The sequence below is a fragment of the Ictalurus punctatus genome, chromosome 25, assembly GCF_001660625.3.
Source record: "Ictalurus punctatus breed USDA103 chromosome 25, Coco_2.0, whole genome shotgun sequence".
NCBI classification, from domain to species: Eukaryota; Metazoa; Chordata; class Actinopteri; order Siluriformes; family Ictaluridae; genus Ictalurus; species Ictalurus punctatus.
Window position 1 is genome coordinate 1,464,890 of NC_030440.2, and position 24,344 is coordinate 1,489,233.

Genomic DNA, 24,344 nt, shown 5'->3' on the forward strand with positions numbered 1-24,344 from the left:
TACCCCAGTGAAAAAGGAAGTCATGGATTTACCCAGCTTTACCAGGGGTGCCAATAATTCTGGAACTGAATGTGGCTTGATTTTATTGAAACATCTTGTTCACCCTTACGTCATAATCATAATCATTCATCCTTTTCTCTGTAGTAGTCTATTGTATGGGTGTTTCCCCCCCTCCATTCTCTCCCCTCTGCTTACGCAACCATGCGCTTGTAGTCCGGGCCGAATGTGGTTTGGCGTTGTCCTGCTCTGGATGGCAGCGTATGTTGCTCCAAAATGTCTACATATCTTTCTGCATTAATGCTGCCCTCACAGATGTGCAAGTTACCCATACCATGGGCACTGACACGCCCCCATACCATGGGCAGTGACACGCCCCCATGCCATGGGCACTGACACGCCCCCATGCCATGGGCAGTGACACGCCCCCATACCATGGGCAGTGACACGCCCACATGCCATGGGCACTGACGCGCCCCCATGCCATGACAGACGCTGGCGTTTGGACCTGACGCTGATAACAGCTCGGACGGTCCTTTTCCTCTTCGCCCCGGAGAACACGACGGCTGTTTTGTACAAAAACTATTTGAAACGTCGACTCGTCAGACCACAAAACACGATTCCACTGTGCTACTGTCCATCTCAGATGAGCCCGAGTCCAGAGAAGTGGGCGGAGCTTCTGGACAGTGTTGATGTACGGCTTCTGCTTTGCGTAGTAAAGCCTTAACCTGCATCTGTGGATGCAGCGGCGAATGGTGTCGACTGACAAAGGTTTACCAAAGTATTCCCGAGCCAGTGTCAGGACCTCCATTACAGACTCATGACGGTTTTTAAGACAGTGACGTCTGAGGGATCGGAGATCACGCGCATTCAGAAGTGATCTACGGCCTCGCCCTTTACGCACCGAGATTTGACCGGATTCCTTGAATCTTTTAATTCTATTGTGCGCTGTAGAAGGTGAAATGCCCAAAATCCTACCGATTTGCTTTGTTGGATTATTCACTAATGCATCTGCTGCCGAGCCTCGACCCGTCCTTGCTCCTAAAGGACTCGGCCTTTTTTTTGGAGACTCCTTATACACACACAATGATTAGACGCTTGCCTCACCTGCTTCACATCACCTTCTTATTTCAACCTGGCACATCGCTATTAGTCCGAAAATGCCCCGTCCCAACTTTTTTTGGAACGTGTTGCATGCATCAATTAAAATAAATAAATAAATAAATAAAAATATGCAGTTAATTAGGTAAAACATCAAATACCTTGCCTTTATACATTTTTTTTGTTGAAATACAAGTCAAAGTACATTCCTAAATGACTCCTCTTTGGTTTTATTCGCATTTTCCATACTGTCCCAACTTTTTCCAGAATCGAGGGTGTAGATTGGGATAAATTAAGTAGTAACTGCTGTTGAAACTAAACTGAAGGCATTTAACACTAAGGACTGCAGTATAGGTGGGTGTCGGTTGTGTACACCACCTGCTGCGACGAACAGGGCTCCAGTCAATTAAGGTTAAATTGCGTGCTGAGATCACGGTGAGGGAAGCACTCCCTGCACTCTGAAGACTGAATTTTTGATTCAGTGCCACCCACCTTTAAAGCAGCAGGATGAAGCCGCTGATCTAAAATAGCTCTGCCTGTCTGGGAGCGACCACGCCAACCACCAGCCTGCACAATTTCAGGGAAGCAGAACAGTGTGACACATATCAGAGGGAGCACTGTGTATGAAAGTCATGCCACAGAAGTTAAACCCACTCTAGAGGTAATCAGGAGAGGTGCTAGATGGTTACTTTGTGTGTGCGTGTGTGTGCTGTGTTGTTGGGGGCAGGGCTGCTCAAGCAAGAAGCATGTGGATGGTGTTTACATGCACGAGCAGTCAGCTGGTGTGTGCAGGGAACAGCGCCAGAATATCCACCCACAGCAGCACAGAGGCTGTCTGTCCTCACACACCCTTCCCCTGCCTCCCTCCTCATGCACCTCTTGTGGGTTCGTCCTTCTAGCTCTTTTAGCCGCAGCACAGTCGGATCACTGTTCAGCTCTTCAGAGTCACAGATCATGAATGACACTAACAATAAATAAATAGATAAATACATAGAAGATGAAGACGACGACTAATAGTAAACGTCAAAAAAAAAACAAATGAAAACAATAGCCTCAGGAAATAATAATAAGATGAAACGGATAATGAAAATTGAAATGTAAGAAATTTTGAAGTATTAATTCATCGCAGTTAGCTTAAAAAAAGAAAAGAAAAAAGGAATTTGGAAAATGAACAATAAAAGGTATTTTAACGGTACTTCAAATTAAAAGATTTTTTTTTTAAACCGTGTCATGAGCTCGACTGCATATTGAGTTCCAAGGTTTAGAAGCGTAATAATAAAAGGTCTTTCCAGCTTTTTTTTTTTTTAAACAGAGGGTGTTTGTACAAGGCCAACGTTAGCGGATCTCGGATGGTGCGTTGGGGTGTAGAGAGAAAGACAGACAGTTAGTGAAGTACGAGATCTTAAGATGCACTTATTGCCGTTTACACCACGGGTGCATTGAAATTCTTACACAGTTCCAATACACCTACTGTGTAAATGCCAATGAAGGCAGTGCTAGACATTTTCGAGCTTAAGAACAAGTAAATGAATTTTTCAATCTGTCCTGGAAGATACAGGTAACACGGCAGTTCTTCAAAACAGGAGAGATGTGCCCTTTATTAAAGGATCCCATTCTGCTGTGTTTTATACAAGTGTAAGTAGTTATGGGTGTGTTTTCTTCCTCTGGGGATTTTCTGGGGGAAATATTTCTCAGTCAAGATGTGCCATGATGATGTAATAAGAGTGGTGTAATAAAATCTAAAGGCCCTTCAACACAGTATTAGTTTAGGGGTGTGTACACGTACGCGACTAGGTTATAGTTTTTTTTCTTCTTCTTCTTCCTTAAAAATAAATAAATAAATAAATTCTGGTTTTCACTTTATTTGTATACGTTGCGAGTTCACATTAAAGCTGGGAAAAGATCTGACATGACTCATCTCGGTGTCGTCCTTTTACTTCTCTTACTACAACCTGCCATTTTTACAGGGGTGTGTTGACTTGTTATATCTGTTGTAGGGACGTTAAACTAGTTTCAGGCTCAGTTTCAGAGTATTTGGTTACGGAAGTGGAAATCACAACCCAGTATGATCAAAGCTGTTATATTTATTATTGACCGAGTTCTTATAAATTATTAGCCTGGTCAGTTGAATAGAACGGATTTAATCCAAGCCTCAATAACTCAAAAACAAAGGAGTCCTATAAATAATGTCTCTTGGGCCTAACGTGTTCTTTCAGTGGACATTTCAGGAATAAAAAGCTCCATGGCTCCAGTAAAGTTACTCAAAATGTTACTTAAATAACTTTTTAAATAATGAGCTTAATATTTAACGTAGTTGAATGAATCTGTATTGAGGGGTCCGGAAGAATTAACTTTACAGTTAGATTGGTCCCTGGCTAGAAAAAGTTCGACATCCCCTGGCCTAGAACGCACACAGGGCCGGGATACTAGAACGTGGAGACTAGAACGGATGGGATGGTAAGCGGGAGGTCATTTCATCTCACAAGGACTGACTTGGTGGACGTCTGACTATGAGAGGGTTCCAGAGTCACGGTGATGCGAAAGAAAAGGCTGCAGATGCTATGAAGGATGAAGATGCAAGCAAGACATTCAAAGAGAAGTTTGGAGAATGCAGAGAGATTGGTAGGGAATGTGGAACAACCCTTAAGGGCTCTGTAAAGGAGAAGAAAAACTTTGAACTTTGTTCTTCCAGCGGGAGTCAGTCAAGATTTTGGAGTACAGGTGTAATATGAACTCAGAGCCGGGCGTTGGCAAGAAGCTGAGCAACTCTGGACAAGCAGAAGCTTCTGGAAGGATCTGGAGCTGATCTCTATTAGAAGGGAACTGATAACTGTCCTGATAACAGTTTTCGACACCAGCGTGAAGACTGCACACAGCCACGATGATCACGTCACCTTGACAGATATTTGACGAGTAGGTAATTAAGCTCAAATACAGGAACACGTCTGATCCTGCACTGCAGGCACAGATTTTGAGCTCATGATGCGTACGTGAAACTGTTCGGATCTTCCAACGCTACGGTCTCATTTATCCTTTAGGTCAGGGTTCTCAGCTCCAGTACCGGGGACACAATGCTCTGCGGGTTCAGGTTTTTCCTCCTCGAACACACTTGATATACCGCACAAAGGGGTTGATCATTAGCTAATGAGTGGGATCAGGTTTTTCGGAGGAGGGGAAAAACAGTGAAACTGAGCAGGGTAGGTCTGGAGTTAAGAAGAGATCCTAACACTCCTTTCTGTTTTAGGACATGTGACACACACAGCATGAGTCATTTATAAAGGCAACCGTCAATGTGATTCGGATGAATGACGAGAAATATGTAAGAGAATTCGTTCATGAATTGTACAGTATTTCTGGCATTGGTGTGACGTCATTGTGCGGGTCTGACGCCACACAAATACCACAAAACCTACAGGAAACGGGAGGTAACCGGATACTACTGTTGCTCCAATGTAAGACGAGATGCATAAAACTACATTAAAAACATCTTTCATAAGACATCTCATATCCGCTTTGTCCTAAGAACTTTATCCTTACTGTTACATAGTTGCGTCTGTTAAAAAACTTATAGACGGCAGCCAGAAGCTTCCATTATAACGTAAAAGACTGGAATATTGCTTTAACTCTTTGCTAAGTGAAAAGCTGGGTGCGTTATATACAGAAATACTAAGTGAGTGTTCCATCAGCCTGCTCCCCCTCCTCTTTGTGGGTGGATGTGTGCAGACAGACAGAGACGAGACCCCTCACCCTCCTCAGCTGAAAATAAAGACAAAGATCTCAGAGAACAAAGAAGAAAAGGAAAAAAGCATAATTTTAAGGCAAGCAGAAATGGAATGCAGAAAAGAGCATCATTTTGTAGAAAAGACTTTATGCTTCATGGTGCAACTTTAGGAACGTTTTTACTCTTAGATATTCTATTATGGATAACGGGTGAAGATTGAAAAGCAACAGGACAAAAGAAATTTTTTTTTACAGCTCTTAAAATTAGGTTGGTTGTCCCCCTAATGGCCAATTGTAGGAACTACAGGCAGAGTTAGGGTTTGTTAGGTTAGACGTGTTCCGTTACAGCTGGGCCGTACTTTACAATCTGATCTGGAAAGTGTTGCAGGTTTTAATTCAAGCCAAACAGGAAATATATATACACTCACTGGCCATTTTTTTTATTACCCCCCCCCCTCTCAGAAAAGGTTCAATTCTTTGTGGCATGGGTTCTTCAACATTCCTTTGGGATTCAGGTCCATACTGACATGTTTGTATCACATAATTGCTGCAGATATTCATGCTGTGCTTCTCCTGCACTACCACATCCCAGATGTGCTCTATAGGATTCAGGTCTGGTCACTGCGGAGGCCATTAAACTACACTGAACTCATTAAGTTCATGGAACCAGCTTGAGACGACCTGCGCTTTGTGATATGCGAATGATCATACTGGATGTAGTCATTATAAGATTATAAGATGGGTAAATTGTGGCCATAAAGGGATGCACATGGTCATCAACAGTAGTTATATAGGCTGTGGGATTCAAATGACCCTTGATTGGTATTAAAAGGGCCCAGTGTGTACTGAGAAAACTCCACACACCATTACACCACCACCACCAGCCTAAACTGTTGACACATGCCATGAATAACTTAAGGCAGTTAAAACAGCTTTGGAATAACCATCAATAAGAGATAATCAAAGCCTATTTGTGCAAACACATTTTTCACACTGGCGTTTTTAAACTCCATATTGCGTAATTTGTGTTTCCTATTCATGTCAAGTCCAAAAAGTAGAGCACTAGATCATACCTTCATCTTAATGCGTGGGGTTTAGCTGACCGTGACTGAGAGGCTGAACGAAGGGCAGACTATGCATCAGAGTACATCTTTGGTTTACACACTGCACTGCAGAGCCAACTGGCTGCTCCTGTGAGAACCACATACAGTATCCTCAGTGCCAAAGCTATCATTTCTGACACCATAAAAAATTAAAAAGGATGGTGCATGGTTGGACCTTTCTGGATGTTACTTTGTCCCCCCCCCACTATAAGAAAGTAGCCCTGTTCTACAGTAAAGGAAATGAGGTGTCTAGGGTCAGAACATTTTCGTACCCAAAGCTCAGCACTAAGGTTTTGGTTTACTTTACGGTTTCCTCCAATTCCTGCTTGCCTCTATTTTTAAACGATCAAGAATCCCATTACAAGAATGACCTTCGATTCAGATTGTAATTCGTTTAGAATAGTCAGAAGACTGCAAATTTGACCAACACATCATATATATACACATGTAAAAGATAAGTTTGATTTAGTGTCCTCTGGGCTTAATGCCCCCCTGAGAAACAGCTTCGTATAGGACAGTGAAAAGTGTTTATGGCAACGCAAAAAGAATGTGATATCTAAATATCTTGAATAAAACAAATATATATTAAATTCTCGTGCATGCATAAAATGTATTATTCACATATAATTATTAATGGCGTATTATTTCTACATCGACGACGAAAGCCGCCACAGATGCTAACGTTACAGCGGAGATCATCTTAACCAACGTTCCGTCCATTACAAACTAGTGTAAAGATGAACAGATTTGAATCCGTGCACAGACGCATTTCCGTGTGCACCGTAGTTCAATAGTTTCTGTATTTCACATTTTGTTTACATGTTTAGATTTTCCTGGTCCAGAAATGAGTCGGTTTAACTTTTCTCCCATCTTCCCTCTTCCGCAGCGAACAGTTTCAACAGCGAAGGTAGAGTCGGCTGGAGAGAAGGGAAATACCGGTCAATTTTTGTTGCAATTATAAATGTATTTCGCAGGCAGAAAAGAGCTCTACGTCATACACGCTGCCCTTTTAAAAGTAACCTTTGTACACTGGATCATTTTAGAGGCGAGATCTTTAAATCTATACGTTCAACTGCATCATTCCAGGACGCTGAGAGGTCTGAACCGGACTGTGAAATAAAGGGAACTTTATAACCGTGCATGTAAATTTGAAGAAAGCAGGATCCATTTATAATGAGCAGTGAAGCACTCTCCTATACACCATAAGAAGAAGAAGAAGAAAGCACACGTACAAATTCCCGCCTTTAAACTACGCGTTGATTTGAGAAAATCAGTGCATAAACACCCAAATGTTCCATTTCAACCACTCATCCTTTTATTGTATGCCAAAAAACAAAACAAAACAAGAAATGGTTATATGAAACTACACAGTATAAAAACACAGACGACTGTCAAACTTTACAAACCTTACAAAGGTTGCATCTCACTCTGTTCTAATGCGTAACAGAAGAAAACACTGAAATCCTAGCGATCTTCATTCGTCGAGGTTTTCTGGTGTTTCTTTGTGGCCCGTCTTTCTCAGTAGCCCTTGTTCGACCTGGACGACCGCACCGTGCAGCTTTGCATCTTCTACACCCAGCATGAAAGAGAAGAGTCCCAGCAACCACACGTACATCCTGGGCAAAGTAGGCTCCAGCTCACCGAAATGGTCCCCACACTGACTGCACAGAGACAAGGACATTCCTGAAATGATCATATTCATCTGCCTAAATGCCAAGACCATTTGTTAGCTTACTTATTCGACTGAACGACGCTGTTCGGTTATAATTACAGTTGATACAACCCCGGGCAAGAATTATGGAAGTAACCACACTTTGAGGATGTTCGCCTACAGTGCTGTGAGAAAGTATTTCTTCTGTTTTTGTGTACATCTCGTAGTAAACTGTTTCAGAAATTAAAACACAATCTAAGATAAAACAAAGGCAACCCGAGTGAACACGAAATACAGATTTTAAATGATAATGTTATTTATTGAAGCAAAAAAAAAAAGTTATCTAATACCAATTGAGCCTGTGTGAAAATGTATTTGCCCCCGTAGTTACTAATTCCCCAAATCTATTAAAGTGCATTCATAATGGAGATCAGCTGGACGAGACACAACCAGACCTGATTACTGCAAACCCTGTTCCATCACATCAACACTTAAATAGAACTTTCTCATCAGCATGAAGTTGGTTAAAAGGTCTTACTCAGTAACACACTATGGCAAAACTGAAAGAAATTCCAGAAATGATGAGGAAGAAGGTGATTGAAAGACATCAGTCTGGGAAGGGTTACAAAGCTATTACAAAGGCTCTGGGACTCCAAAGAACCACAGCGAGAGCCGTTATCTCCAAATGGAAAAACTCGGCACGGTAGTGAACCTTCCCAGAAGTGTCCGACCTTCCAAACTTCCTCCAAGAGCACAGCGACGACTCATCCAGGAAGTCACAACAGAGCCGAGGACAACATCAAAGGACCTACAGGTCACTCTTACATCAATAAAGGTCAGTGTTCATGACTCCACTATCAGAAAGACACTGGGGGAAATGGCTCCATGGAAGAGTGGCGAGATGAAAACCACTGCTGACCCAGAAGAACATTAAGACTCGTCTGAATTTCACCAGAACACACCTTGATGATCCTCAAACCTTTTGGGAGAATGTTCTGTGGACTGATGAGTCGAAAGTGGAACTGTTTGGAAAACAGGAGTCCCGTTACATCTGGCGTAAACCAAACACAGAATTCCACAAAAAGATCATCATACCTGCGGTCAAGCATGGTGGAGGCAGTGTGATGGTGTGGGGATGCTTTGCTGCTTCAGGTTCTGGCCAACTTGCAGTAATTGAGGGGAAACATGAATTCTGCTCTCTACCAGAAAATCCTACAGGAGAATGTCCGGTCTTCAGTCCGTAAATTGAAACTCAAGCGCAACTGGATTATGCAGCAAGATGACGATCCAAAGCATGAGTAAAAAAAATCCTAGTCCTAGAAGTAAGTGAAAGACTGATCTGCTAAAAGTGGCACAGCCCGATTTTAAGTTTAAAGGGGCAATTAGTTTTTACATTGGTGAAAGGTGTTGGATAACTTTCTGCTTCAATAAAAAAATAAACAAACTGTATTGCGTGTTTTCTCAGGATGCCTTTGTTTTATGTTGCATTTCATCTGAAGACCTAAAACTATTTAGTACGATATACACAAAAACAGAAGAAATCAGGATGGGGGCAAATACTTTTTCATAGCACCGTATGGTCCTTTTACTGATCTTTATAAATGAAGCACCAAGTATTGGCATTAAATTGCGCCTGCAGTCTCAAACAGCGCTACGTTAGTGGCATCAATTAATATCAATTTTGACAGAACGCAACACAACACAGACCACACCCTCAAAACTGTTCAGAATCCCCCTTCCGTATCATCAACTGTCAACGATCTAAGAGCAGTCGATGACTTTTCTATGTACAATTTTTCTTAAACATTTAAATTTGGGTGCTTTACCGTTTATGGCATCTCCTCAAGTCAGTGTGCCAATATTTTCGGTTGACAAAGTGCCAGATTCTTTTCTTGTTCATCATCAGATAGTCCAGGCACCTGTGGTGCAGACTGGGTCCATCAGCTCCATCCTCATCTCCCCAGAGGAAGGTGAAGCTGGATGGGGTGGAAGCCTGCTGTTCTGGAGCTGAGCCAGAAAGAGCTTTGAAACTGCTCTGTAGCTGCTCAACCACACCTGAGAGATGGAGAGAGTGACGAAAAAGCCTCGTGTTCGACCGTAGCGGCGATAAAGAAAAAGCGAAGGTTTTTGCTACACCGTACGACCAAAAGTTTGTGGACGGTTGCCACAAGTTTGGTTACCCCAGTTTGGCCCTGGGATTTAGCACACTGTATCTCAGATTTGCATGACACAGTGCGCTCCACTAATATTGGCACCCTTGGTAAATATGAGCAAAGGCGGCTGTGAAAAATTTGTCTTTACTGTTTAACCTTTTGATCTTTTGTTAAGAAAAAAATAAAAATCACAAAAATACTCTGCTCTCATGGATATCAAACAATTTGCAAACACAACATAGGTTTATCAAAAAAAAAAAGATATATATATATATATATATACATACATACATACATACATACATACACACACACACACACATACACATATACATATATGTGTGTGTGTGTGTGTGTGCAACAAGTATTGGCACCCTTTTAGTCAATACTTTTGTGCTAGCTCCCTTTGCCAAGATAGCAGCTCGGAGTCTTCTCCTATAACGCCTGATGAGGTTGGAGAACACATGGCGAGGGATCTGGGAGCGTTCCTCCAGACAGAATCTCTCCAGATCCTTCACATTTCCAGGCCCACGCTGGTGGACTCTCCTCTTCAGTTCACCCCACAGGTTCTCTATGGGGTTCAGGTCAGGGGACTGGGATGGTCATGGCAGGACCTTGATTTTGTGGTCAGTAAACCATTTCTGTGTTGATTTTGAGGTATGTTTTGGAGCCCATTTGAGTCTTTCTGTCAGAGGCAGTCAGGTTTTCATTTAATATCTGTTGATATTTGATAGCGTCCATGATGCCATGTGTCCTAACAAAATGTCCAGGTCCATGAATTCACAGGGATGGCAATAACTATTGCACACCTATATTTAACAAAGATATATATATATTTTTTGGAGAAACCTGTGTTGTGTTTGCAATTGTTTGATATCCATGAGAGCAGAGTATTTTTGTGATTTTTTTTTAAACAAAAGATCAAAAGGTTAAACAATAAAGACAATTTTTAAATATGAGCAATGTCTTCTTTACTGCCCATAATGACCCTGTTTTCTTTAGTGTCAACCAAGACCTTATATATATAAAATGTTTTTTTTCAGTGGACAAAATGAATCTGAGGAGTCGCTTGACAGATTTTCCACCTGTAGGCATTACGCTCGCAATTCATACCTTGAGTATTAAAAGATACATGAAACCAAGACATTTCTGAAAATCATTGTGGTAAATAAGTGCAAACTTTTCATACCAACCACTCACCACAGGACATGATGGGATTTCCCAAAGATTCCTCTGAAACCACTAATTAAGCCCAGACCAAACAACAAAGAAGAAAATATTCCTTTTCCCAATGCTGGCATGTGTTCCTACTGCACCAGTGTACAATGATTTTCATGTCTCTGTAAGCGCGAAAGAATATGACGGCGCTTCTGCACTTACGTCTCCGTTTTAGTACGACGGTTTTATGTTTCAAAGACGGTATTATGGGCGTCTCAGATTTCCACTGTTGCCTGAGGGGGTAGAGTGAAATATGAAATATTAGGTCAGATCGCATACTCAATAAACAAGGTTTTATGAGAAAAAGCTTCTCACATGGCCGTCGCCTGCTGTTCTTTTTTCCTGGCTCGTTCCAGTGCGGGCTGTACAACCATAAACCATTTCCTCAGACTAAACATCTTTCCACCTGCAACAGAGGGGCTGTTATGTGATCGGAGACAAACTAAGTTTCAGTGAAACGGAAGAGCAATATCGTTACTCAGGTGAGTTTCTGCGCTCATCATAAAACTCCTGATTGCTAATCTCTAATAAAAAACATTATCTTCTATCCGTTTCCTTTCCCCAACATGAGATCACAATTGTCTACCTCGCTTGGTTGTCTTGCTCTTCCCGTGGTCCATTTCATTTATTTTTTCATCTGATTTCTTTGCCAACTTCCTTGAAAAGTAATAAAAGAGAAACAGACATACACGACTGGTCAAAAGTTAGTGGACACTCGATTGAAACGTTTCTCATGATCTTAGAAATCTTTTGATCTGAAGGCGTGTGATTAAATGTTTGAAGTCGGCGTTGTAGACTAAAATATAATCGGCCCGACGTGTTCGTTTCTTTCATTAGAAAACTAACGTTTTATTTACGAAAAAAAATACGTTTTTAAACGGACGACTCGGAGCGAAATATTCCGAAAAGCAGTCGATAAGAGTCCGGCGTCGGTGTGAACTCCTTTCATCCTGTTTTAAAAGCCTCTCAGGGAAATCCCTCGAGAAATCGGCCGAGAAAACGCCAAGAATACATTTCTGGAAATTCTAGGCAAAAAAGTGTGTCTACTTTGAATATGCTAAAATATGAAATTATGATTTATTTAGGATTTCTATCACAACATAATTCCAATAGTTCCCGCTGTGTTACTCCAGAGTGTTGATGACTTGGGGGGGGGGGGGGGGGGGGGTTGTAATAAAAATAAAGAATGAGTGTGTCTAAACTTTTGACCAGTAATGTATAACAGAGTCTCCTGTATAATCAAAACTAAGTGCAAAACTTGTACAATGGGTTATAATAAATAAACAAACAAACAAATAAATTAAAAAAAGGACTGCATCATGCTGACTCGAGTCAGACACCAGAGTGCTGGAGTATCTTATTCTAGGCCAGATACATTTAAATAAATAAATAAATAAATAAATAAAATGTACCTAGGTATGAAAACTGGATAAAATTGAGTACAGTGAGAGTCATAGAGCTCAAAGCTGTTATAGAACTCTACCACTAGTACAGCATGCAATCATCTCTCCCTAAACTATCAAACAACACTAAAGATATAGTGCCATAACTCCAGTAACGTGGAGATAATATACACGTTTTTTTAACCATTGCCTTACTGATTCTCAACAAATATAATAAAATAATGCTGATGCAATCATTATCTCCATGAAGGATGCTCACCACTCCACATTATCGTCCAGCCTGAACAGAAGCTTCATGCACACAACAATGAGCGCTGCGGCCTGAAGATCATAGCACGGAAGTCTAGGCTTTCTCTCAGTAGGGTCAAAGGTCAGAAATGAGTCTGTCCCCATAGATGTTTTCTGTATTACTTCACGAACTAATGCATGAAGCTTGTCTGAAAGGAAAGAAGAAGAAAAAAAAAAAAAAACAAACAGCTGACGGAAGAGAAAATGAACACTAATGAAAGATTCACTGAGCTGACCCTTACTAGCTTTTCTTCACTGCTTCGTGCAAACTCACCGGGAAGGTTAGCATCCATTAAATAGCGTAATGTGAGCAGAGCTGGATGAAGGAGGCAGTCCGGAGTCACAGGAGGGAAAGCAGGCAGCTCGATCAGTGCCGCCAGACTCGCCGCGTCCCTGTGTACATTACTGTAAGAGGGGATAGACTGGAGAGCACCAACATGTGTTTATAGACACTACAGGCAATAATCTGAATACATGTTCCACTGTGACACAATCAGTAAAGTTTGCTTGCTCACCTCAACTCTAAAGATCATGGCATCCTTGCCAAAGAACTTCATGTCTTCAGGAAAAAGTGCATGAGCATTGACATAAGGGATGTGGCCCTTAGACACCAACCTGCAAGAGAAATAACACTAATTTAGGCACAGCAAAAAGCTCGGATACGAAAGACAGATGTATTTTGACAAAATCCATTCGGCATATATTTCAGGGGGCGCTCACCCTGTGACGGGGACACTATACTGTAAAAACAGCACAGTCTTTCGGATGAGACGTTAAACTGAGGTCCTGACTCTCTGTGGGAATTAAAAATCCCCGGACACTTATGGTAAAAGAGAGTAGAGGTATAACCCCGGTGTCCTGGCGAAATTCCCCCATTGGCCCTTCTCTAACAAGGACCTATGATAATCTCCATCTCTGAACTGGCTACATCACGCTCTCCTCTCCACGGATAGCGGGTGTGTGGCGGGCGTTCTGGCGCACTATGGCTGCCGTCGCATCGTCCAGGTGGATTCTACACATTAGTGATGGTTGAGGAGATCCCCACCCCCCACCCCTCATACTACGTAAAGCGCTTTGAGTGTCTAGAAAAGCACTACGTAACTGTAACCGATGTCAGGGGGCTATCACCATAAAATGGGCTAGAACGTATAAACGCTTATATTTAACGTAAGGTATTTAACCAAGCTCAAACACGCCCTCCTTCGAAAAAGTAGCGTTCTCTTTACCTCAAATCAGGAGAAGCTACAGTATGGTATCAAATTTTAATTTTGTGTACTGTTACACCCCAATTAAAAAATTTTTTTTAAAGTAGCTGAAAGTTACGGTACTCTGTGCAGTAGAAAAAAAAAGATCCAAGTAGTCCTCTTTTTTTTTTTTTTTTTTTTTTTTTACCTGAGCAAGTCCGCCAGGGTGATGGCCTCCCGGACCCAAAGCAGAGCCAGATAGCAGAAAGCTAGCGTTCGGGGCATGGTCATCAGGTTCTTCCTGTCTTTCTGTCCAAAGTAGCATTCGGCGTCCATGGAGCCCGAACACACTGAAGATCTCCCATCACTGGAGTATCCTGCAAACGTTGAAAACCATAAGCAGAATAATCTAACAAGGTAATCATGTTGATGTAAAAAGAACCTACAAAGATACCAGAGACGCTGCTGGCTCCCATCATCGAGCCAGTCTCAGAGTGACATGACGCGTCGCTGAAAGCGGCGGATGACTCGACCTCGGTGTCACTGGTCTGGTCCTGAGGCGTGAACTTGTGCATGCAAGAGATTTTAACTGGAGCATCAGAGGACACATCAAAATGTTTTGGTTGGTTTGTTTAGCCAACAATCAGAAGACTCAAAATTTGGTACCACCAGTGGAGACTAATTCTTCTGTACAATTTGCTACAGTGGTTATTCATACTTTCCTCATATGGTGAGCTTGACATTTACAAAGGTAAGCTAAAGGAAAAATCACGCCTGAACAACTTGCAAACTGATAGATAACCTTATATTTAACGTCTGATCTTCAAGATGCACTTCATAGTGAAATTCTGAGTTGCCTTTTTTGGTTTAACCCCCTTTCATTGTACGTGTTGGTCTAATTTCGGTTTCCTACATTAACCAAAATGCCAACTGACTACCGGCTGATAGTGGTGACGGTGTGATTTAGCCCTTGCTGCATTTTTACCTAAAGAGAGCGATGCAGTAGTGCGTTAGTTTTTTCTCGCTCCGTGACTTCCTCAGCCGTGCATTCTGGTCAAGCAGGTAAAGCTCCAAAGCTTCAAGTGTCATTCAAATACTGCAGTCAATGCCATCAAATTACCCGGATGTGTTCTTGATATCGACGATATTATATTTGTTGAGAAGCTGAATTTATCCCACAAAAATATTTTAATTAAACTAATGACTAGCGTCCATCCTGAGGTAACTGTAAACTCATTAGCTTAGTTTTTAATTAACGCGAGGTCGCAGTTGCAAACAGAGGGCTTACTACATTAAAACATACTTCATAGACTTTCGGTTAATCAGCCGATTAACAGTAAAACCTATTAACCGGCTGAAACGTATTACTCGGGGGGGCACTGAAGAGACGAGGACCCTGTCCCACTACTAGAAATATGCTGGGACGGTCCGTCGTACAACGGGAAGCTCACGGCACACCTCAATCCTCGCAAAGACGCGTCCTATGTCCTCCTGTCCTTCCGAGTACACCCTTTCAACGTAGCCTGGCGAGACCAGCGTTCGTGAGAACGCGAGTTCGTCCTTAGAACTGACAAACGGTCTTCTTATCTCCACCATGTCTGCAGTGGGTTTCTCGTCAATGATATAACACACAGCTGGAAACTAGTGAGTGAAAAAGAAGCCCTTGCTCTTCTGTTTTTAAGTTTTCTTCTTCTTTTTTTAATCACTTATGATCGAGACGTCTCAATTTGTCCTCCTATTAAAAAGCATTGTAACTGCGCTGGCAACGTCCACCGGCTAACTGCTCACGAGAATAACAGAGATCGCTAAAGACGTCAGAAACATTGCAGTATAAACATACTGAAGGGTGGAGTTTTCCTTTAAGCGTTAAAGACATCTTAAGTTAAAAACCTATCGTGGACCTTCTACCCAAGATCAACTACACACGAGGACAGATGCAAAACTTGGGTGGTTTCAAACTCACCGCTGAACCTCTGAGAATGTTCACTGGGTTTCTCGTGTACGCCTGCCTGGTCTTCTGCATGTATCGCTTCCAGAAAATCCATAACACATCCGTCTGTGAGACACACTTCATTTAAAATGACATGGGAAATTTATACTTTTCTGACGTCTACATTATTTGGGTCGCTCTCACTGACCTTCAACTGAGGGCAGACGCCCAGATCAACCAACGCTTCGGCCTGAAGTTTAAGGATCAACTGAAAGCCTTCGCAAATCATCCATTCTCGCGCACGTCCTAAAACACACACAAACATACGACAGAGTGGACATGGTTCGGAAGTTGTGACGTATAAGCCGTCACGTCGGGGATTACAGCGATATTACATCGCTAGCCAGGGTTCCATCCAAGTTGATCTTTTTTTAAGACGAAAGAAATTTAACGTGATTTGAATTTTGCATAGAACACCGTTGCGAATAAAGCGCTGTTTCCATCCCATGTGAACAAGAGAAGGAAACCATCACTTCTGGGGAAAGTATTAATACAAACGGAAGTCAGTGCGGCTCCTGTTTTCAATAGGATACGTCACTTGTGCGGACGAAACACTCATCACAAACCTCACGCTATCTTGCGGTCCGAGTCGGACGCTTGATATTTGGGAGCGGAATCGTGCGAGTCCTGGGAGGTAACGATACCAAACCCTTTTGACGACAGACTTCATGCTCAGGCATTGCAGACTGACAAAAACTACATTTGAGTTGCTGCGCAAGGAGACTGGGCCGCTGGTTAGTGCGGTTACGCGTCACGTGAGCTGCTGAGACAAAGTCACGTGACTTTTCGGATGCACCTTTGAGGAATTTATTCCACGGTGGTTCACGCGCATGTCTTCTTACTGAATACAAAAATTCTGAAGTGCTCACTTCAACTGAGCGCATAAGTTTTTGGGAGATTTTATTCACATCTGGAGTTTCCATCCAGCTTTTTTTATTTTTATTTTTTTTAAATGCGATATCTCAAAAATTCGCATAAAAACACGTGGATGGAAACATGGCTAGCGCACTGGACATCTGACACAGAACCTGGACTAACCTTTTACCTCCCGCTTCCGTTTGCTTGATGATAAAGAGGAGATCCTGCTGTTGACGGTAAATCTGCTCATATCCTCAACTTCTTTCATCCTCTGCGAATTGGGAACAATCAGATTCATGACGAACTCAAGAAGACACACACATTGCCCCGAGTGTTCTCTGTGTAAGTTCTCTATACAGATTCTAGCCGTTCTAGTCTTAGGAGGACCGTGTCCATTTTCGTATTTTCCCTCTTATACCCAACTCAGCTCATAAAGGACTTTACAAACAACCTGATCATTTGATTTGGAAGACTTCAGGGATTAACTGCGGTAATAAATGTAGAGATTAGGGCTGATGAATTCAACATAGAAAAATAAGGGTCATGAGGTAAAAAGGATCTCAGTGATTCCACACCGTGTCTCAGACCTGGTTATCACCTGCTGCAGGTTGTTTCTGGTCAGGCAGTCCACCGTGGGTGAATGAAAAAGCTCTACGTCAAACATTTATACCATTTGGCAGATGCCTTTAACCAGAGTGTTACATTTCTCTCATTTACTGTATAAAACTGAGCAGTTGGGGGGGGTGAAGGGCCTTGCTCAAGGGCCCAGCAGTGGCAGCTCGGCGATGCTATGATTTGAACTCGCAACCTTCTGATCAGACCTGTACCTCAACAACTTCTTGAGGTTGATGTGCAAATTTGTGTTGGAAGACTTTTTATTTATTATTTTCTTTTAAACGTGCCACCGAGTCTCCGTAACCAGAGCATCCAAGTGCAATCTCACACAGAGCTTTCCAGTCATTCTCTGCCCCATAGCACAGATTTTAAGCTTTCGTGTGAAATAGTTGGATTGTATTCATTATGATGTTATTCTCACCACCGCGAAAACCCGGAGTACGTCTGTAACGACGTGCACAAAAATAAGGAGTCAGTCATGTCCCTTACCGACGCTTTAAGGGATGCGAGCGTTATATTTTTCAGCATGATTCCGTATTATAAGGGATGAGTGTGACGATGCTAAAAGAGACTGTAAAACCGCAGTGTAGAAAGCCTAGTTTTCTGAGAAACAGGATATCAGGTCTTATCGGATAGAGACTACATGAACGGCACCTTTACTAACAACCATGACATGGTCAAAATGACGGAGATCCTCCATATCACATAATAACAGGACAGCGTGTTTGGGGTAACTTGTAGAATTTACTGACGAGGTTTTTATTTTATTTTTTTAAATGCTTGAAACAATATTCAGACCATAACAGATAACAAAAACGAGAAGGGGGGGGGGGGGGGGGGAACGAGAGAGAGAGAGAGAGAGAGAGAGAGAGAGAGAACAAAAATAAAAGGGTGGAGAATGAAATACAAAATAAATTGGAAATATTTGCAAGTTTGGGGGGGGGGGTATCACTATAAACTGGAAAAGAAAGTTTCTAGTTCTTAGACTATTTTAGCTGTATGATATTGCTCGAATTAATTAATAAAAACAAAAAAGTGCCACATTCTTCCAATGCAATACACACTCGTTACAAATCCTGTAATCTCTTGCCCTCTTGAGCGCCCTCTACAGGCGCTATGTCGCATCTGCAGTCTCTAACTCTGAGCCTACAACAGTGTGTTACTTGATTAAAATGGGCTAGGAGTCCAGGCACAATGCACGTTTAACTACAATAGTAGTGTGTGTTTGTTTGTTTGCTAGGAAGTGATGAAAAAACTCTCACCTCAATAACATTGTGGCAGTTTTTACAGAAGAACTGCCCTCCGTTTGTAACACCCCAACACACTGAGCCACACTGTCCACAGGGTTCACTGTAACCGTCCTAAAAACACAACATTAATCAGCCAAACGAACACAGGTTCGGTTTTGGAAACAATTTGCTCATCTTTTATCAGGTTTGTTATTGGATTTAGCTTCAACGTTAACGGTTAGCTCGCTGGTCTTGCAGTTTTGGAACGTGTTTCATTATTATTATTTTTATTATTATTATTTTTCAACAACAAAAAAAGTTTTAACATCTTTAACACTCACCGTTATCTCTTCGTCCATCTTCAGAGGATTTCAGTAACGCTTCAGAGAAGATATTAATTTATCAAACAAAATGCCTAACTCCCCTCAAAGTTCATCACCACATGAGGGGAAAATCCAAAATGGGGTCCTCGCGCTATAAAAATAACAACATTTCAAAATAAGAGCCCGAGGCTCAGTATCAAAGTGCACGAGCTTTTGTGTGTACTCAGACCATATGTGTATATATACTGAGTGTACCCCAGGTTGGTCCCACTTGCAGTCCTTGTATCGAAAATATGTAGCCATTTGGCATTGAAACCCCTCAAATACTTCAACTACTCCTCTAGTCTTTGGGCTACTGGAAGCATGCCACTTCAGCCATTATAGGTTAATGATCTATTAAGTCTCAACTCCATATGCAACTACATCCTGGAACAAATGGCCCAAAAACATTTGTTGGATGGATGTTTAGACCTCTCTCCAACAGCATTCATGGGATAAACAAAGTCAAGGACTCCATCACATCTATTTTATCAAATCCTTTCTGGATAGCAATGATCATACCATCATCCGTCCGTTTTCTGTACCGCTAATCCTACACAGGGTCGCAGGGGATCCCAGGGGACTCGGGACACAAGGTGGGGGACACCCTGGATGGGGTACCAACCCATCGCAGGAAACAATCACACACATTCACATACTAGGGACAATTTAGAAATGCCAATCAGCCCATAAGACATGTCTTTGGACTGGGGAAGGAAACCGGCGTACCTGGAGGAAACCTCCGAAGCACGAGGTCCGTATGGTCTGAGCACGAAGGACGGACTTGGTATTCAACCCTGGAGGTGCGAGGCAAACTTGCTAACCAATAAACCTCTGTGCCCCTTGATATCGAAACCAGTTGTTCCTATTGGAAATCACATATTCTGCGATTAACCCAGAATAGGAATATATGATATGAAAGTGAAGTCGAACTGTATTTAGAAAATGCATAAAAATTAAGGACATTAATATTTTATTCAAAATGTAATTATTTTATTTTTTATTATTATTATTATTATTTTTTAAATTATGTTATTGTTGTTATTAATAATAATAATAATAATACTGTACTAAATATACTACTATTACAACTACCAGGTCTACTACTACTACTACTACTACTACTACTACTAATAATAATAATAATAATAATAATAATTGCAATGCATTCCACCAGGAAATGAAAGGAAATTACAACCCAGAATGATCAAAATGATTATATTTTGTTATTGAGTTCTTCTAAGTGTTCTTTTACAGGTCATTTGAACTGACTAGGTTTAATCCCAAACCACGTAGGCCTATCAGTTTGGTTTATACTTCTGCGTTATTGCGTATTTGCCTCTTTGCATGGCGATGCAGAGAGGGGCATGAAGGGTAAATGCTGCACACACATGCAGAGAGGGGTATGAAGGGTAAATGCAGCACACAGAGATGCAGAGAGGGGCATGAAGGGTAAATGCTGCACACAGAGATGCAGAGAGGGGCATGAAGGGTAAATGCAGCACACAGAGATGCAGAGAGGGGCATGAAGGGTAAATGCACACAGAGATGCAGAGAGGGGCATGAAGGGTAAACGCACACAGAGATGCAGAGAGGGGCATGAAGGGGAAATGCCGCGCACACAGAGATATTGCTCGCGCCAAATCCTTCCACGAGCTATCATCTGATTGGTTGGCGGAGAGGTGTGTCCGATTGTGTACCCGGAAATGATTTGATGAGAAGTTGTGACATTTCTACCGTTGTGGGTTCAATCAAATTCTATTAATGTTGTTTAATTCGGAGTAATACTTTTAAAAAATACATATCTGAAGTATAAACCAGAAAATGCTAAAACATTAAAGTGTAAACAATAAAACGTTCGTGCTTAATGTGCTCTGAAGCTCAGGATTAATATATGGCGCAATAAATAGCCAGGAAATTGCAGTACACATTTGAGTAATGAGACAAATATAGAAATATTTGGACTATTTTGATAAAATAAACCTGTGCTCAGGGTTTCAGTGGAATTTATTTGACAAAGAAAAGGGTCCCTGAGAACCCCTGCCCTATATAGCCGTGAAACCAGACTGCTAGGCGCACGCATTCCGCTAGAGGGCGCACTTGGGCAGTCCTCTTTTGACAGCTTCAAAGCTGCCGTTCATTTTTTTCCATCACATTAATTGAAGCTACAAACAAATAAAGGGTCAAACAAGTGAATCTGAACCCCACTCACAAAACAGTAGAACAAAACAGCAAGTGAAATCTTCACATGAATCCTGTTCCTTTTTCACACAGTATCTAAATTCAAGTTGTTGAATGTTGGACACCTATAGTGTTTATACAAGTCCAGCTGGGCTGAAGACTGACTACTGTAAGACTGAATTATTAATTACTGCAGTTGTGTATTCAAATCTGGAGTTCTTGTGCTTTGCATAATAGATCTTTTCTATGACCACAGATCAGCGTGATCTCCTTTGTATAATGTGTGTGTGTGGGGGCGGCTGCTCGAGTGGGTTCGTGTGGGAGTGTAAGAGAGCGTTATGACATGAGGACATGCAGCTCCATGGAAACAGAAACAAATGGAGAGACTTCAGAGTGGGAGCTGCTCACTATTTCACATGCAACTGTTTCGTCTACCTTTAAAAACGTACCATGGAATCATGCTTACTTGGGCAATTTCTATAGGTTTGTGATTGGTCTGGTTCTCATACGTCCACGCTGCATGAATTCAAGCCTAAAACATGAATATAATAACATCCAGTGTTAATATACAGTATGAGATGGTTTTGAGATGGCTCTGAGGGGAAACTACATACACGGCGTTTATAGATGTGATTTATTCTTCTTTCCCAAAATAGCTGTGTGATCTCTGTGATTTCTGTGATTTCGCAATTGTCTAAATTTGACTGTGTGTGTGTGTGTGTGTGTGTGTGTGTGTGTTCTCTCAGGGCTAAGCCACCTTGCCTAACCTGTTTGATGAGAGCTGCCTCTCTCCCATGTGTGCCAATCTCCTGGTTTTCTGCCTCCCAGGCAAACTCCAATGTTCTTTATGCAAAGCACAGCAATAGAGTCTATGGAAATCAGGAACAGTTGGTAACTGCTGGCATGGACATTACTACTGCATTCTTCCTACTGTAGCTCAGTATTTCACTCTTGCTCTAGTCTGGCACGTTTCGCCTTTCTTCTTGCCCTCCACAGATGGAGCAGACCAGGGAGGGAGGTGTAGGAGGCGGTGGGTGCAGTTTGGTAAGGTTGTGCAGTATGAGTGTCCCACGTTATGAAGAGGGAGGAAGATAGAAAATAATACCGAATCCAGTTTGCAAATCTTCGGCTGTTATAAATATTGCATGCTCTCACTGCATCAACTCTGCGTCCCGCTGCTCGATAGAGTCTGTGGTTGCGCAAGAACACAGTCAGGCTGATGAGTTCCCTTAAACGACGAGATTGAGATTGTGCATGTCATCGACGCTTTAAAACGTCAAACCCGTTTATCTAGCCGTTATAAAGATCCATTACTTTTACAAATCTCTTACTCTGTCGTTTTTGGTGGATAGAGTGTGCCTTGGTAGACTGGTGGGGCAGGTCTCAGGTGTGAGGTAATGTGGGAACATGAGTCATTCTTTAGTTCAGTAAGGTTAGGGGAATACCCAGGAGGAAAGGCAAAAGTATGCTCCAGAAACCGTTGAGCTGAATGAAATTATAGCAGAACCTTGGGAAAATTGTACAACCTAATCTCATGAGCTAACCATAACCATAACTATTTATTTTTTTTTACAGCATAGAAGAGCATTTTTCCCCCCAGTATTTTAAAGCAAGGCTCGGTATGTGTTGTTTCGACATAGAGAGGCTGTGAATCTGCTCGCCTCTTTGCATTCTGCTCGCACGTGGTAAATCCTATTGTTGCCCACGATGCTTTGCGTCGTGCTGGTCACCATGGCAACCACACAGCACCACGGCAGCCTTGAGGAAGGCTACAGCATGGATTGGTAGGTGGGGTGTGTGCACGAGGGCTGGTGGTAGGCTACATGCATAATCAAACAAGCTCAGAGAACTGCCAGAATTAGACCCTGAATGTAGACGCTTTGTTTTAATGGAGTAGGACAGATGGCCAGCTGTTCCTGGAAATCCTAGGGATGTTCTGTGCTGTGACCGTACGAGTCCAGTGTTGTATATATAATCTGAAACATATTATAACATATAGTATAACATATAGTTCACATATGGATAAATGTACACAGCTCTCTAACACGCAGGTCCGTAAAACTCCAAAGCAATGCTTGCAATGTTCTAGTTCCTTATGAGTCCCTGCACCGGAGCCAAATTAAGAATGTAGGGCTAATGCTCACATACACGGTTATTTGACGATACATTATACAAGCAAAACTTCATAATACCTTATGATACTGCTTTCACTTGGTATGACACCTCCCTTGTTGCTTTTCCTTTTTAATGGATACTAATCTGTGGGTGAGGCCACAATGCCAGAGCCACACATGCAACACACGGTTTAGTCTGTCGTCTATTATTCTGGAACAAATGACCTCATTGCTATCATCACTCAGTGAGACTCCAGGCTTGCTCACTAAGGCCTCTAGACATAGAAGCTAAGACCTTTACTCCTATTCCTTGTGTCCTGCACAGAAAAATAGATGGGCTTTTGTTCAAAAGACTGCCGGAAGCCAATGCTAATGCATCGGCATTGCAATACATTGGCATACAGTAAACATATTTGGAATTTCCGTGCCAAGATATAACATTCAGCATATTGCTCACTTAATTCTAGGTGAGGAAATCTTTTGTATATGTATTATCCTTACATTTACTTACAATCCAGGTTTTAGGAGGTAGAAAAGCCTGTTTTTTTTTCTCATGGGTGTCAACAATGTAGGAATCGCACTATACAGACTTGGTGTAACAGACGCTGAGGTTTCAGTGAGCACAGTAAGGCGCGTACTAAACGCAGAAGGTTTCCATGCCAGAACTCCAAGACGTTTACCACTACTGACCCAAAAGCAGAAGAAAATTTGCCTCAAAATGATATAAATAATCCACAGAAGGTTTGGGATTCTGTTCTGTGGAGCAGTAAAACAAAACTGGAACTTTTCAGCACGATGGATCAGCGGTATTTCTGGAGGAAGAAGAATGAAGAAAGAACACTCTGTCCACAGTCGAGCATGGTGGGGGCTCGGTGATGCTCCGCGGCTGCTTTGCATCCTCTGGCACTGGAAACCTGCAGCGTGTGGAAGGCGAGATGGATTCAGTGAAGTATCAGGAAATCCTAGGAGAAAACCTCATGCCGTCTGTGAGGAAGCTGAAGCTCGGGCGTCACCGGACCTTCCGACAGGACGACGATCCCAAGCATACCTCAAATTCCAGCAAGGCTTGGTGCAGAAGAAGTCCTGGAAGATTCTACAGGGCCATCACGGTCACCTGACTTGAACCCCATAGAAGACCTCAGGTGGGATTTGAAGAAGGCGGTCGCAGCACGCAAAC

General features: G+C 42.1%; 1 protein-coding gene across 8 annotated transcripts; it reads right to left on the reverse strand.

Annotated features, from left to right (window-relative positions):
* Positions 1 to 1,648: 1,648 nt before the first annotated feature.
* On the reverse strand, positions 1,649 to 19,003 carry taf1b (TATA box binding protein (Tbp)-associated factor, RNA polymerase I, B). 8 transcript variants are annotated; one of them, XR_006981016.2, is made up of 17 exons: positions 18,852 to 19,003; positions 18,544 to 18,642; positions 16,847 to 16,937; positions 15,957 to 16,054; positions 15,782 to 15,874; positions 14,273 to 14,384; positions 14,027 to 14,195; positions 13,150 to 13,249; positions 12,909 to 13,056; positions 12,606 to 12,783; positions 11,530 to 11,600; positions 11,259 to 11,349; positions 11,106 to 11,176; positions 9,399 to 9,627; positions 7,328 to 7,582; positions 5,892 to 6,009; positions 1,649 to 1,665 (listed from the first exon to the last, which is right to left on the reverse strand). XR_006981016.2 is itself a non-coding variant. In XM_017456083.3 (15 exons), exons 1-15 carry the CDS (start codon positions 18,867 to 18,869, stop codon positions 7,491 to 7,493), a joined length of 1,656 nt encoding a protein of 551 aa, XP_017311572.1. In that variant the 5' UTR covers positions 18,870 to 19,003; the 3' UTR covers positions 7,214 to 7,490. The 8 variants fall into 8 exon arrangements, 6 of the variants coding, with proteins under 6 accessions (XP_017311572.1, XP_017311571.1, XP_017311577.1 ...); XR_001810571.3 differs by lacking the exons at positions 1,649 to 1,665; positions 5,892 to 6,009 and adding an exon at positions 6,019 to 6,838; XM_017456083.3 differs by lacking the exons at positions 1,649 to 1,665; positions 5,892 to 6,009 and having other exon boundaries at positions 7,214 to 7,578.
* Between the last annotated feature and the right edge of the window lie 5,341 nt (positions 19,004 to 24,344).

Excerpts from the sequence above, each read along its gene's own strand:
- taf1b (XM_017456082.3), bottom strand. Across the intron at positions 14,196-14,272 it reads GGGAGCCAGCAGCGTCTCTG|GATACTCCAGTGATGGGAGA; the intron begins GTATCTTTGTAG and ends CAACGTTTGCAG. Across the intron at positions 7,583-9,398 it reads TTGAGGAGATGCCATAAACG|TCAGTGTGGGGACCATTTCG; the intron begins GTAAAGCACCCA and ends GTCTCTGTGCAG.